Here is a 15375-nt window from a genome sequence, read left to right as displayed (position 1 = left end):
AAAACAAAGAACAATGAAAGTAAAGAAAAGGAAAAACCCTACAGAAAAATAGACAAAGGGTATAAACAGGTAATTTACTGAAGCATAAACACAGTCCAATAAACATATAAGATACTCAAGAGTAATCAGGAAAATGCAAACTCAAAAGCCATAACAGCATTTTTTAGAAAGACAGACACTAATAAGTTCACTAATATCAAGGTATACCTTGTCAGGGTGGGCATAAATAGATACAGCCATTTTTTACTGTGCAAACCACATAAACCAAAAATTCTGCTTCTTTCTACGTATTCTAAAAAAACTCTTTCCACTTGTACATATGTGTAAAAAGCATGAATAAGGATGCTTGCTGAAACATTTTTGCAGTATCAAAAAACTGGAAAATAAGCAAAATGCCTGTCAATATGGAACATTTAACTAATTAAGACACATTGTACCATGAATTTCATGTAATGGTTAAAAAGAATATGATAGATCTATGACTACTAACCTGAAATGGTTAGGAGCAAGAAAAAGACAAACGTCATATGTGTAATGTACGAAATTACGTTTGCAACAAAACATATCAATATAATACATGCAATTATAAAAAGGAAAACACTTGAAAGAGAATAAAAATTAAAAGAGAAAGAACAAAACAAGAACACAAAAACGACAGGAAAAATAAGTCTGTCAATTCACTTGCCACACTCTTCCATAATGTTGCTTTTTGAAAAGCATCCTTGACATTGAAATGAATTGTGACTGCCACTGTGAATGTAACCATTCAACCCTAAAGGATCAATTGAGCCCATGCCCTCATTATAGGAGATTCAAAAACTCACTCTTAGACACACAATTCGTTGACTAATTTGTAGAAAACAGAAATAAAAAGTGATTGAAAATTGACAAACTGATTAGGAAAAATGAGGAACAGTTCACTCCTTACATGTCCCCTATCCCAATCACAATGGCCGAGCAATAATACGTAAGGTGGGGAGCACTCCCAGAATGCTGCCAAGACAACACAACCAAAATTTAAAATGGAAACAAAACGGAACTGGTTTCAGGCAAGGGCAAAGCAGACGTCTGTTAAGAGGCAGTTTGTGAAACCAGAGCAAGGGTCAGATGCTTTCTCTCTTTTCCTCTCAGTGGTTGCTGAACCAATGTGGCCACAAAGGCCATGGGGATTTGGGAGCTGGCCAAAGGCCAGGTGACTCAACATTGAATTTCTTGTCCCTCTAGGCAATTCCTCTCAGGGGTACAAATTTGTACCAGAACAGAGAACAGTTACCCTCTTATCAATCAGGAAAAGACACATATTAAAAGTTGTTTTTTTTTTTTTAAGTGTTAGCTAGCAAAGAAAACCGATAGAGGTTGGCAAGAGAACAAAGCCTTATTCCCCTATTATGAAACCAAAGGACTCTATTTGTGACAGAAACATCTGTGGGAAGGGTCAGGGCCATCTTCTAAGGTCATTCAGGGTAAGAAACAGACACATATCTTTATTTTTATTGCATTCCTACAAAGTGTGTGCAGCAGCTCCATTTTTCTTAAATAAAAAGTAGACCTCAAATAATAGCGTCTTCAGAAAACAAAGAATTGGTTGTTTGTGGTTAATACACAGATTCCTTGTGCATGAGAACCAGGTGCTACATGGCTTTCTGCTGTGTCGCCAGCCACTAGGCCAGAAGATGAAACATAATTGTTTGTGAACTTGTTAACTGGTTGACTAACCCATTCAAATGTCAGTGGGGGAGTAACATGCACATGTGGGTATTGTGGAGGTACGTCACTGAAGACTAGTCAAATCCTAAGCAGAACACTTTGCTATTCCTTCCTTATAACTCACTAGCACTCACACGAGCTCTGACTTTGCCCTTCGGTGCCCTTTTAAATGTTGGAGATGAAAACGCTGGGGAGAGGAGTAGGGGATGACGGTAAAGTAGGAGATCTTAAGTCCAGACATGGGGAGAAGCACGTAGCACAGCCGACTTGGGGCACCCTATCAAGGGACACAGACATCTGGCAGTAAGACAAGTTTAAGGGAATGTGCTGGATAGAATTGCATTTGCTTGTGCTGCCAGGACACTTTCATCACCCTGAGATCCCTGGCCTGGGTGCCAACCAAGGGCATATGTGGCCAGAGAAGTGCCACACTTTCAGCAGATATTTTTGCCCAGACAGATGGGTGGATGAATGGATGTATGGATAGATGGATAAACAAACATGAACAAATAAGCAAGTGAACAAACAAACAAACAAAAAGAACAAGCAGTGTACTTTTTCTCTATGCACTTTACAGCCACCCACTCTGAATTAATATTCTACTTGCAAAGAATATTCAGCAAAGTTGCTCCCAGCCGATTACTCCACACTACACACAAATGTTGTCTGATTCACTGGAGACATCAACAGAATACTATATACAATCCAGGTAGTGGTAATTTTCCCAGACTACCACACCAAGGCAATAAGAATAATTAATAGCAACTAGAACACATTGCTTTAAAAATAAATTACCACAATTGGGTATCTGCAGGTTTGCCAGGGGAATATTCTTGCTGCTTTCATTCAGGCAGTACAAATCCTGAGTGTCTGGACTGGATTTAGCCTCTTGGAGAGTCTTGATCCACATAATGTCACAGGAGCATGTAAATGGATTGCCTACCAGGATCCTACAGGGAACAAAAATGACAACAGATCAAGTTCCTTTTTCCATTTTAGCTACACTGGTGCTTGTAAAATGCTACAGCATTATGAATTCTTTCTAGCCAGCAACGCTTTGAAGTCAAACCACTTTCCTAGCATGACAGTACTTATCATTCCTTCATTTATCTGATACTTACTGAGCATCTGCTATGTGCAGACAGCACTGGAGAATGACAGAAGACCTTACAGAACAACAGGGGAAATGAGATACAGAGAGAAATCGCCAAAATATAGGATAGAAAAGAACATCTCATAACATGGGGAAAATAAGGTGCCATGACAAATTTATCATGGTTACGATAGAGTTATTAAGAAGATGCCAACAAGAAGTTTTCAGGAATGCTAACATACTTATTTCTGACCAGGCTAAAGGCTCAAGTGTTACCACTTTCTAAGCTCAAACTTCAGCAGGGGGCAGAAGAATCTCATCTCAATTTAAAATGAGACTGTAAGTACAAAGCTAAGACTAAAGTGTGAATGCCAGAAGGCTGGTACCCCTAGCTTTCTGCATTATGCAATCACAGTCAGTTTCATTGATTCAAGAGAGCGGGAGTGAAGGTGAGAGAGAGAACCTGAAAGGGAGCTGCAGACCTTCACACACACACACACACACACACACACACACGCACACGCACAGCAAGCTCTTCTGAGGGCAAGGCAACTGAGCTGCAGATTGAGCTGTGTTAGACCACTGTGGGCGGAAAGCCACCGCCATTCAGACCTCAGCCCTGCTGCCTGGCTCCTGTGGCCTGCAATGGGCAAAAGAGGAAGTAGTCAAGAGGAAAATAAAAACCACAAGGAAAAAAAAAAAATCTTTAAATGCTTATTTATAATACTCAGTGGCCTATTTAAGATGAATTCCATTTATGGTAATGAGCCTTTAAATGAGGCCATTTAAAATCGTTACATAGACTCTGCCTGGCATTAACCACAATACTTAAGATTTCCGTGAAGACAGGACCTGGACTTTGCCACATCATTTAGTCCTGTGGTTTTCTGGTTGGGTTCTAAGAATCTCAGGGATCCCTGGAGACTTTTCCAGGAGTTTCTTAGGGGAAAATGTGATCATGATAGATTCATTTAATTTGTGTCTGCTTGATCACCTCCAAGTATCCCTCCAACACCAAAATGGGATTTGATGTTATGGGATATGGAAAAGAACACAGAAAAGACCCACCACCAGTTTAAATGCCACTCATCCAAAATGCTTCCTGGAGCTCTGAGTACATGCAAAACTAAAGAGTCTTTCTAAAAGAGGATATCATTAACTCAGCAGAAGGGATAAAGAAGGAAAGGAATGTTTCAATTACGAATACAGCAATGTTCATATGACAACACAACACTGGTGCACAGCTGGCTTCTTTCTCCAGCTTACTGTGCAAGCTCAATGATTATGACAGCACATTACACTTATATCTTTAGGTTTCTACCTCTCCCACTGGATAACAGAATCCAGGAACATGGAAACGTTTCTCCCTTTATCCCATGGCCCTGTGCCATATCGTGTTGATTTGTGATAGGTACAAAATTAACATTGGTTGAATCAATGGATTAAATATGCTTCAAGAAGAATATTGAGACATAAATTTGAAATTGAAACTCAAATTTTTAATCCAGCACGAAAATTTTAAACAATATTGCCCAAAATTTTTACACCAAGTACTTTATCCAGTCTCATATATCTTCCTTTAGTTTGTTATGCCTATTCCTGTGTTAGAAGCATTAGTGCTTCAATGCCCTGAATTCACTTTATTCCAAATAATTGCCAATTGCCAAGACTTTCACCATATAACACCCATTACACCTATTAACTTGTTGTCTCTCCAGCAGTGACATCTTCCAATCTGCACAATTTCCTTGTGAATAAGGATGGATCTTCATGAAAAGACTTCACAATTCAAGCAACATAGAGTTTAAGCAAATGCCATTGTCTAATCTTCAAAGGCCTCTTCCTGGGCCCACATCTGCCCCATAAAGCCTCTGCATTAGGAGACTTTGAGGTGCCTTGCCATAAGAATGGCAACAGTTCATATTTGTTTAACGGGGACAACGCAAGGAATTGAGCTCACTTGGAAATCCTGGCTGTTAGTCGTCACCACCTTTAAATATGTTTTCTATCATTTCACGACAGAAAAAAATGGGACTTAAAAATAATGCAGTAACAGACCTGGAAGAAAATCTCACAAAGATGGATAGGGAAAGAGAAGAACTACCTTTCCTCCAATGTTCCCTATCCTTAAGATGGACAAAAGTGAGCAGAGTTTTGCCCATTTTTATTTCCTCCTTGAATGGGTTTGCTTGACTTTAGGGCCTGAATCCAATAGGAACCAAACAGATGCTGTGAGATATAAAGTATACAGCTGTTTTCACACAAAGCCCCCTTCTTCTTCTCTTTTTTCCCTCTACTAGAAATTATTTATGTAAAAACAACATTTAAACGAACCAGAAATGATATGTCACTACTGAGATTTCTATTTTTTTAATTACTGAATTTTTAAAATGAGAAATAATAAACCATGAGGGAATAAAAGACTGAGAGACTGAAACTTGAGAAATCATTTTTCGAGAATTTGATACAAAAATAGATCTGCAACATCACTCATTAAAAGAAAAATACTGAATTACCCCTTCCTTTGAAAAGTTTTCCCCAAATGCCACACAAAATCGTTACTTACAGTTCAGACAAGTCAAGGTGACGGAAATGTTTCCTAGACAAACTCGTCAATTTGTTTCGGGTAAAATTGCTGAAAGGAATCAAAAACATTAAACGTGAATTTAAAATGTTACATTTTAGGAACACAGTATTCAGAGATTTTGTTTACAAAATACAATTTTATTTGACCATTATGCATGCTTTACTTACATCCACATCTCTCTCTCTTGCACTTAGAGTGATAGCTGAGTTTTTCCTCTAACCTTGTCTGTATCTTTTTCTTTGCAGGGAGGGGTAGCATAAATATATTGTGTATTTTTAATGTCTTTTTCACCCAAAAGCTTATTTTTCATATGTTGATTTGGAGCCAAGTTATATATCTCATAGAAATCCTGATCTTTTGAACAATTAATAGGAAGATATGTAACATTAAATAAAATTTAAAACTATAAACGCAGTAGGGAAAAAAGATGCCTTAAAACTAAAGAGTATCATGGATATTTTGAAATTATGTGGCATCCAAAACTCTGAATTTTAACTGAATTCAATATGTCTTTATATGAAAGACATTTTATTGATGAAAAAACACTACTGAGATTGTTGACATATGAGCTAGATAACCGAATATCTCCACGATGAGAACAAAGAAAATTAGATAACAAGGAATACATCAGATTTCATCTTGAAATCTGAAGACATACCGTCTTCAGATATGGACCAACCAGACAATAAAAAGATATATTTGTGATTAAAAAAATAATAATTTGCTGACATGTTCCAAACATATAATTTGATTCGATAAAAGAGTTTCCAATGATCAGTGCCATGAGATTTTGGGGTAGGAAATTCAGAGGCATAACCCTGGCAGCTGACTCACTCTGCAAATTTGTTTATTGTTTAAATTTATTTAAAGAGTGTCCGATGCTTGGGCAACAGATGTGTTTAATAAATAAAATGAATGTAAAACAAACATCAACTTTCATAAAAACAGCCAAGACCTCTACAAAACGGAGGAAGCTGATGAGTCTTTCAGTGTATGTTTCCTGCCCAGGAAGGCAAGTGTTGGGCTGACAGTTGGATAAAACATGCGATCTGGCCGGGCGTGGTGGCTCACGCCTGTAATCCCAGCACTCTGGGAGGCCTAGGCGGGCAGATCACGAGGTCAGGAGATCCAGACCATCCTAGCTAACACGGTGAAACCCTGTCTCTACTAAAAAAAATACAAAAAATTAGCCGGTCGTGGTGGCGGGCGCCTGTGTTCCCAGCTACTCGGGAGACTCAGGCAGGAGAACGGCGTAAACCCAGGAGGCAGAGCTTGCAGTGAGCCGAGATTGTGCCACCTCACTTCAGCCTGGGCAACAGAGTGAGACTCCGTCTCAAAAAAAATAAAAATAAAAAATAAAAATAAAAATAAAAAACATGACACCTGAGGGTGACAGTGATCCTGGCCCCTTACTCTTCACTGTCAGCCTAAGGAAGTCATCACTGAAGTATCCTGGTGTGTCTGATCAGTCACACAGTCCTGGGGTTACAACCAGGAGCCAAAGCATGAACTAGGGCTAGTCAGTTGATGAGAAAGGACCTACCACTCTGGTGTCTCACAAATCATGAATGTGTGTGTCCACTCCCAGTTTAATTCTATATTGAGATCTCCACTCATCCAAACCCCTACCTACACAAGGGTACCCTCCTTCCTTCTAGGCGTGCATCTTCTCGCTTCACACTGAGTATAAAGTGCTCACCCACGTGAAAAAATAATCCACCAGGAAGTTGTAAAATGTGCCCACATAAGTCTCTTCTTTTGGAACGTGAATTAAGAATGGGTTTCGGTCGGGCGCAGTGGCTCAGGCCTGTAAACCCAGCACTTTGGGAAGCTGAGGCTGGTGGATCGCCTGAGGTTCGGAGTTTGAGACCAGCCCGGCCAACATGGCGAAACCCCGTCTCTACTAAAAACACAAAAATTCGCCGGGTGTGGTGCCGGGCGCCTGTAATCTCAGCTACTTGGGGGGCTGACGCAGGAGAATTGCGGGAACTCGGGAGGCAGAGATTGAGGTGAGCCAAGATGGCGCCATTGCACTCCAGCCCGGGCAGCAACGGCAAGACTCCTTCTTAAAACTAAGCAAAAACAAACCAACAAACAAGAAAAGAATGGGTTTCACTGGTCTACAATGCATTGAAAAGTCAGTCTGCCTATCTTTTCCACAGTTTCTAAGGCACAAATGCTTTCATCGGAAGTCCCAATCTTTCTAAAACTAACAAACCAAAAACCAAAAACCTGCTTTCCTCCTCGAGAAAAAGGTGGAGAGAGGCAGCGAAGAAAGGAGGTTTAGGGTGAAGGGTCTCCCTGTCTGCTGGTAAAACGGCCGCCCCGCGGAGCTGCTGCCTCTGTGGGGCCGCCAGCAGCACCGCAAAGAGCGGGGTTATGGGCCAAAGAACAAGATGAGTCTTATGAACCACACTTATTTTTGGGGCCAAAAGCCAAAATGGAGGAAGAGGGGAGGGAAAAAAATCAACAATCCTCTTACTGTTTGATTATAGAGCTTTGCAAGGGAGCTAATTAGCACCTCTGCAAAGTCCCTGGAAAACACAAATACCAGCTTTTCTCACAGTCCCTGGGCTCCTAGGGGCTGGGCAGGAATTAAAGGCATGAAGAAATAACGCAGTGACCACTCTCTGGGGCTCTGGGCAGTCCCCATGTGATGCTAATATGGACAGGGTAGGGGGAGGAGTGAAGAAAGTGAGAGAGAGGATCCCTTTTAAATTTCCCTAAAACCCAAAGGGAAATCGACTGATCTTGTATGCGTTTTTACATTGCTGGGGAAACTCAAAGAGATCATCAGTATATCCCAGGGGTACAGAGAAACAGCTTTTAATACAAATTTTGTTATCAGCTCCCTTGCACCCCACTGCCTTGATATTTGAGGTAAGAGTGCAATTTGCATGTGGAAAATCAGGGGACCACCAACCAAGCTTGTCCCCAGAGTCCTCCATCATAAGCAGAGGTTAGGTCTAAGATCCGGATAGGCAGACACCTGACTTAATTCCTTCCTTCCTCCCTACTGTTCTCAAAAGCAAACTACTTAATTTAATTTCAGATTTTGGTGATTACGAGCCTCTTTTCTCCTGTGAATATATGAAGCTTACTGCCATCTGCCATCTGATGACCTCTTCATGACTGCCGGATACTTGCCTATTTCTCTCTGTCTTACTACTCAATAACCGCTACAAATATTAGTAGCGTTTTTGCAATTTGATCAATGATTGACATCCCGACTCTTGCTTCTTAAGAAAACTGTGTAAGATATGTATGTCCCTTTAGCTTCCCATTTTAAAATAATTCTTCTCTGGAAGCTAGGGACAGATATTTGACTTTGTATAAGCTGTATACTGCACAAAGAATAGCACCAAAATCATTCTATCATATATCAACATGAAAAAATATACAAGGTGGCTTTCATATTCATAGAAATAGCATGCAACAAGGAAAATATACAAAGCAAAGTGAAGTAATAAGTAAGTCTATTAATAAAACTGTAATTAGCCAGAGCCCACTGTCCAAATCACAACATTAGGAGAAGTGATGTGATAAAAGAGCCAGTAAAATGCAGTTGTTGAGTAATTTGGGTCTAAGGTCAACTGTAATGAAAATACCAGAACTTAACCACTGAGGTCATTAATTACATCTAAGTGACTGCATTAGAGCATTTTGCCTTTTTCTTCTTTCCAACTTCTCTCTTGTTTATGCTATCGAGGCCTACGCAGCCATCAGATTTGTGCAGGCAAGGATTTGTGCAGACTGCAGAGATGATTCCAAAAAGCATTTAATTGAAATGTGTTAATAAAGTTCCCTGGAGTTTTATCACATTTTTGCAGAATGTTTTATGTCTTAATTTACAGACTGTATTTTTAAAGTGACTTCATCATTAATGCCACCTATAAAATGTGAAGCTGTGATATTGGCTTTATGAAATTAATATTTTCCATAATATCAACAAATTTCAATAGAGTGTTCAGGCAATCTGCTTCAAAGAGAATGGTTTCTCTTATAACTGGCATAGAAATCAGTTGGGGAACTGTTCTCAAAAAAAGAAAGAGGACAAACCTTATAAGAAAGTCTGATTCTCTAATTATATGGATGACACAGATTTTATTTCCTGTACTCTTAACGTAAGAACATGGAGAGGGGTTGGCCCTGGAGTCATAACTCTGACACTTATGATCTGTAAATCTGAGCAAGTCCTAGAACTCCCTCACTCTTTTTTTTTTTTTTAATACTTTAAGTTCTAGAGTACATATGCACAACGTGCAGGTTTGTTACATATGTATACATGTGCCATGTTGGTGTGCTGCACCCATTAACCCATCATTTACATTAGATATATCTCCTAATGCCATCCCTCTCCCCTCCCCCAACCCTGCGACAGACCCCGGTGTGTGATGTTCCCCACCCTGTGTCCAAGTGTTCTCATTGTTCAGTTCTCGCCTGTGAGTGAGAACATGCAGTGTTTGGTTTTCTGTCCTTGCGATAGTTTGCTCAGAATGATGGTTTCCACTATTCATAATAGCAAAGACTTGGAACCAATCCAAATGTCCATCAATGATAGACTGGATTAAGAAAATGTGGCACATATACACCATGGAATATTATGCAGCCATAAAAAAGGATGAGTTCACATCCTTTGTGGGGACATGGATGAAGCTGGAAACCCTCACTCTTATTTTATCTATGAAATGTAAATAAAAAGATCTGCCCTACCAATTATCAGAAAAAAATCATGTGAAATATTCCAGGTGAGGGTCCCATAGATAGACTATGATATGTAAGGTATCATTGCAAAGAGAATTTGGTACAGCAAAACAGAATCCATGAATGCAGGCAACAACCTTGTGGTAGAAGCTCCACTAAAAACTCAGGGAATGGGAGTTCTGAGTCTGTGCTCAGAGATGCATAAATATTCTGCACTTAGGTGATCTTTAGTTTAATGAAGATATCTCTCAGGAAAGCCACGGCTTATGGACTTAAATGTCATCATCTAGAGGATTTAGCAACAAACAAGCTAACAGTTCCCATTGTCCATATTTCCATTTGACTTCAGTGGACAAAGCATCAATAAGACTTTGGGGAAACAGTTCCCATTATTAATGATTTTCTGTACCTTTGGCATGTCCCATGATTGATTTTTCTCTACCTTTATCAATTCATGACAGACGACTTTGGGAAAATGAAGATTCAAAAGAGAATCCTATTGTGAGGGGAAAAACACCAGTAATTTTTATTTCCCTATAAAGGCCAAGGCCAAGTCAGCTTCTTTCAGTTCCACTGGTTTGATGTCTTCCAGGGAGCATGTCATGATTCCAAGGAAGAAAATCAAGAACTCTGTGCAAGGACACAGTTTTCACATCAGACTCCTTGCTGCTAGCCTATTGCTCTGTCCAAGATGGAACTGGCCCAGAAATTCATGAAAGGGAATAAACAGCCTGTTCTAAGTACCCCTCTGAAGCTATTCAAACAATCAAACAAAATCAGAGCTAATGTTTCTAAGCTATTATCACAGCTATACTAACTTTAAAAAGGAAGGTTTCGAGTTGGAAAAGAAGGAAAATAAACAGAGGGGGGAAATATTGAATAAAATGGGTCCTGGGAAGCAAAAGAATCCATCTCTACTTACATGTGCTGCAGGTTGCTGTTTTTCAGAAATGCTTTATGAGCCACAAATTTTAATCCAGAATCCACAATTGTCCTGTGAAGACGCATAATTTCACGCATATTAGAACGAACCAGTGAATGCCTGCCTGACCAGAGTAGACAATAGGAAAAATCTCTGAGATAATGTGTGCTGGTCCTGAGTACTCACAGATTTCTCAGTCCCACGTAAGCTTCAACATCATCTTCGTTGATGATTTCTAACCTTTTCTGATTTGCGATGAAACTGTAACAAAGCAGAGAGTGAATCGCAGTGACTCAGAATGTAGGCAGCAGCACCATGAAGAACTCCCATCCACCTCACCCAGGTGTCCAAGGCACTCCCTCCACACCCATCCGAGCCCCGCCATCTTTTAAAATATGGCAGGAGAGCAAAACTGAGCATGACTGAGCAGAAACCATGACTGACCAGGTTTCATGGTCAACAACCAATTCACTGGGTTTCATTTCTCCTGTTTTATCGTCTTTCACCCAACAATTTCACTTTTCTTTCCCTTTCAGAGTATCACCAGTGTACATAGGTGAAAATACCATGGAAATGTATCTACTCCTCTCAAAGGTGTTTCTACTTTTATGGTGAGAGCCACAGAGATGCTACTGTCATCACTGCACAAGAAAAGTCACATATTTCCTCACATTTCAAGAGAAACAGCCACTCCCTCCTTTACCTCCTAAAATACTAAAATGCATTTCCCCTACCCCGTCCTCTTTTCTCTATTTTCCTGGCCCAGCATCTCCTCCTTCTGCCTTTGTCAGTAACAATATCAATCTTTCCTTTGATGAACCACATTTCACAAACTCCATATGGCCTTAGCGCATTCTCCGTGGGAACACTCCTCCCTCCCCCACCCCCTAAGCCCTCCAATATAGGGGTGGATAGAGAAAACTCCATCCCTTTGGCCACGTTGGTGTCTTAGAGATGTGCACATGACCTCAATTACACCGAGAGGAGTCTTCCCTGAGATTAAATAAATGAATGCTGGGAAAGAGAGGGTCTCTGTCTTTCTCTGGGATCATAGCTGAAGGATGGGACAGGCCTGCGACTTCCATGGGGAAATTTTCTGCTACAAGGAAATAGACCGTCCAAAAATGAAGTCAGTCCACAGAAAGAAGCAGAGCTAACAAGACAGAACTCTAAAAACACCACTTGAGCCATTAGATACAACTGTCTCTGAGGCCAGATGTCACGAACCTGAATTGATCTTACTTTCTATCATTTGCAATCAGTAACGTCCCTAGTGATACAAACAAATAGCTATTAAAACCATCATCGTGGAATTTCCTATACTCTACCCTGTACTACAGTTATTTAAATACCTCTCTATTCAGTTTTCTTAGATCACAATGTCTTTGAGACAGTTAGATCTGTTTTATAACTCACCTAGCTCACTACCCAGTACCAGGTAGGTACTCAAAGGATGGATGGATGGATGGATGGATGGATGGATGGATGGATGGATGGACAGATGGAGGAACAGATGAACTGTACTTGGAGTTACAAAGGTACTACAAGAAATTATGCAAGACGAATTCTCCCCTTTCTTCCTGAAAAAATTTAAGATATATAACATATTCCAATTAAGACACTGAAAACAAATATGTAGCCCTGCTGTTAACAATGTGAGTTAAAATGAAAAAAATATTAAATGATGGGGAGGAACATATAGCATCTATAGGTCAGCCACTGTGAGGAGGAAAATGATGACAAGCTGTATAGTAAGGGTTTGGGCACCTCTTTTTAGAAAATAAATTTTAAAAATAAAAATAAGTAGATTCTCTGAGAAGACAAAATTACACCAAAGATAAATATTTTTAAAAGCATCCACACAAACATTGTCCCCTGTTGCATAAAAAACCAGCCTCCAAGATAGAATGGTGACTTTTTCTGAAAAAATTATTGGCTGTCCCTTATACCCAGGGCCTGGCACACTTAATAAATGTGCAGGAAGCTTTCGTTCCCTTCCCTCCTCCCATCACACATAGAAGGAAACATTTTAAGACTTGAAAGGAATGCTCAATTTTTAATATCAAGTGTTTCCGAGTTATCACACTTTAGATGCATTTTTGCAAGATTTCTCACCAACATTTTCAATAGAGATCACAGTGACCTCACTCTTCTAAATGATCTCACAATAAGAACTGCGTTCCAAAGAGCCCTGAATGTTAATACTTTTTTCTCATGCAACTGACAGCAAAAAAGGATAGATAATGTGGGCGAGTTTTCCCCTGGTGTCACAATCTAGGCTTCCAGGCAAGACTGTCCACTCCTTCCGTAAGCATGGCTTCCTGTCACTGTCCTGAAGTCATTGAGAGTTCTTCCTCACTCTTTTCCTGGATTATCCTTGCATCGTCCATGCTCACAACAAGGGCCTGGAACTCAGTGAGGACTTTATCATGATCTGCACAAGGCACTCATCTTTAACTTTTTGTTACTTCTGCCCTTTCTTTTCATTTTTCATCAGACATTTAATTTATCAACTCCCCGATCTTATTCAATAGAATACAATGAACCAGCAAATAAAAATGGAAGGCATAGAGGAGGAAAGACAGGGGTACAGATGTCCATGGATTGTACAAAACTATGTGGGCTTAAAAAAAAAAAAGAAAAGAAAAAGATAATTTAATTTAAAAATAAAAATAAATAAAAAATAAAGAGATGTCAATGGAGCCAGGAATTCGGTTTAGAAATGCATACACTTGTTAGGAAGAAAAAACACACACACAAGCTTAATTCTATGCTTTCTAGTCACCAGTGCCCAAGAAAGAAGGAGATGAGGATAAATTTGGTCAATGGTAAATTCACAGTATTCATGAGATGAAAATGAGCCAATTAAGCAAAGCACCACTATTCCGAAATCTAAGACCAGACAGGAAATTTTGCTGAAAACCATCAAAAGAAGTGATGAAAAATGGTCACTACAGAATACTCCCTTACTGTGGGGGCAAGAATGCCCTGGATAAATAAATAAATTTTTCTCCTTGCCAAGATGGAGAGGCCAACAGAAGAGCTGGATTAAAAGTTCAGCAAGGGCTCTTCTAGTAGTAGATCCCAAGAATCCCCCTCATAAGCTACTATGCGTAGTCATGTCCACAATATAGACGCCAGCTACAAGCTGCTCAAGAAATCCACCCCCTAAGAAACTCTCTTTAGCTACCACTAAGTGAAGAATCAAATCATAGGGTTAAAAAAGAAGCCAGTAAGGTGAATAACAGGTGATTCACAGAGGGGAAACTTCAGTGGCCAAGAAACATGAAAAGTTGCTCATCTCCCAAGAAACGTGAAATGCAAATTAAAATAACAGTGACATACTATTCCTCTCCCACTAGACTGACAAAGTGTTTAAAGCCTGACAATGTAAAACATTTCTACGGATGTGATGAAATTTCTCTGAAATTGTTGGAGAAAGTGTAAATTGTTATAACTACTTTGAAAAGCACTTGGCCTGTATCTTGGAAAATTATAAATCAGCACCTTCATGACCCAGCAATTCCATTCCAGGTATTCACACAAGAGTTCTCACATATGGACTCAAGAATAGTCATTGTAATATGATCAGTAGAATATTACAACATTTATTGTCATAGAGTCAAAGCTGGAGCAACCCAAGTGTCCATCCACAAAGAAATAGAAATTGTTTAAAATAAGGTGTGTTAAATATATATATATATAAGATTAAATCAGATCTACATATTTGAGCAGAAAGACACTGCCATGCTAAGTGAGAAAGAAGATAGGCAAAATTGTATACTGATACATATGTGTAATATAAAACAATCTATGTGAACTTTTAAAAATATATGAAAAATAATACCACATAGTGTTCACAGTCAAGTAGATATGCAAAGTATAAAAAGATGATTCCAAGGAAGGTGGCCTTGGGAAAGGAGAATGGGTCTGGGGTTTTACACACACACACACACACACACACATAACTTAAACTCTTTATACCATTTATGTTATTAAACTGCTAAACTATTTTATTAAAAGAGAAACAACTTGCATCAAAAAGATAAAAATGTTAAACTATCATTTTTGAATGTAATTATATAAAATTATTATGTCATTATACTTTTTTGAAGTTTTAAAATTTATGAAGAAAAAAGAAAGACAAGAAAGAGAGAGAGAGAGCAAGAAAGGATGGGAGGGACAGAGGGAAAGAAAGAGAGACAGAGATTGCAACAATCATACAAAGGAAATAATAGCAGGAAAGTCAGACCCCAGGGCTTCTCAGTGACTCAGTGGGCAAACACACCTGAGCTCAAGTTCTTGCTTCCCTGGACCACCCAAACAGCAAACAGCTAACAGCTTTCTTTCCCTGCCCCACAG

At 39.4% G+C, this 15375-nt stretch overlaps 1 protein-coding gene across 6 annotated transcripts in view; it reads right to left on the bottom strand.

Moving 5' to 3' along the window:
* NTRK2 (neurotrophic receptor tyrosine kinase 2) overlaps positions 1-15375 on the bottom strand; it is a 366752-nt gene that overhangs the window by 322019 nt on the left and 29358 nt on the right. For all 6 annotated transcript variants that reach the window (XM_010378081.2, XM_030919805.1, XM_010378082.2 and 3 more), the window contains 4 exons: positions 11200-11274; positions 11014-11085; positions 5367-5435; positions 2503-2657 (listed from right to left, as the gene is read on the bottom strand). In XM_010378081.2, coding sequence (XP_010376383.1) covers positions 2503-2657; positions 5367-5435; positions 11014-11085; positions 11200-11274 — 371 coding nt within the window. The remainder of the gene's footprint in view (positions 1-2502; positions 2658-5366; positions 5436-11013; positions 11086-11199; positions 11275-15375) is intronic.

This window comes from Rhinopithecus roxellana, chromosome 16 (genome assembly GCF_007565055.1).
Source record: "Rhinopithecus roxellana isolate Shanxi Qingling chromosome 16, ASM756505v1, whole genome shotgun sequence".
In the NCBI taxonomy this organism is placed as follows: Eukaryota; Metazoa; Chordata; class Mammalia; order Primates; family Cercopithecidae; genus Rhinopithecus; species Rhinopithecus roxellana.
The sequence above is the reverse complement of the archived record's forward strand: the minus strand, read 5'-3'. Positions and strand labels throughout refer to the sequence as shown.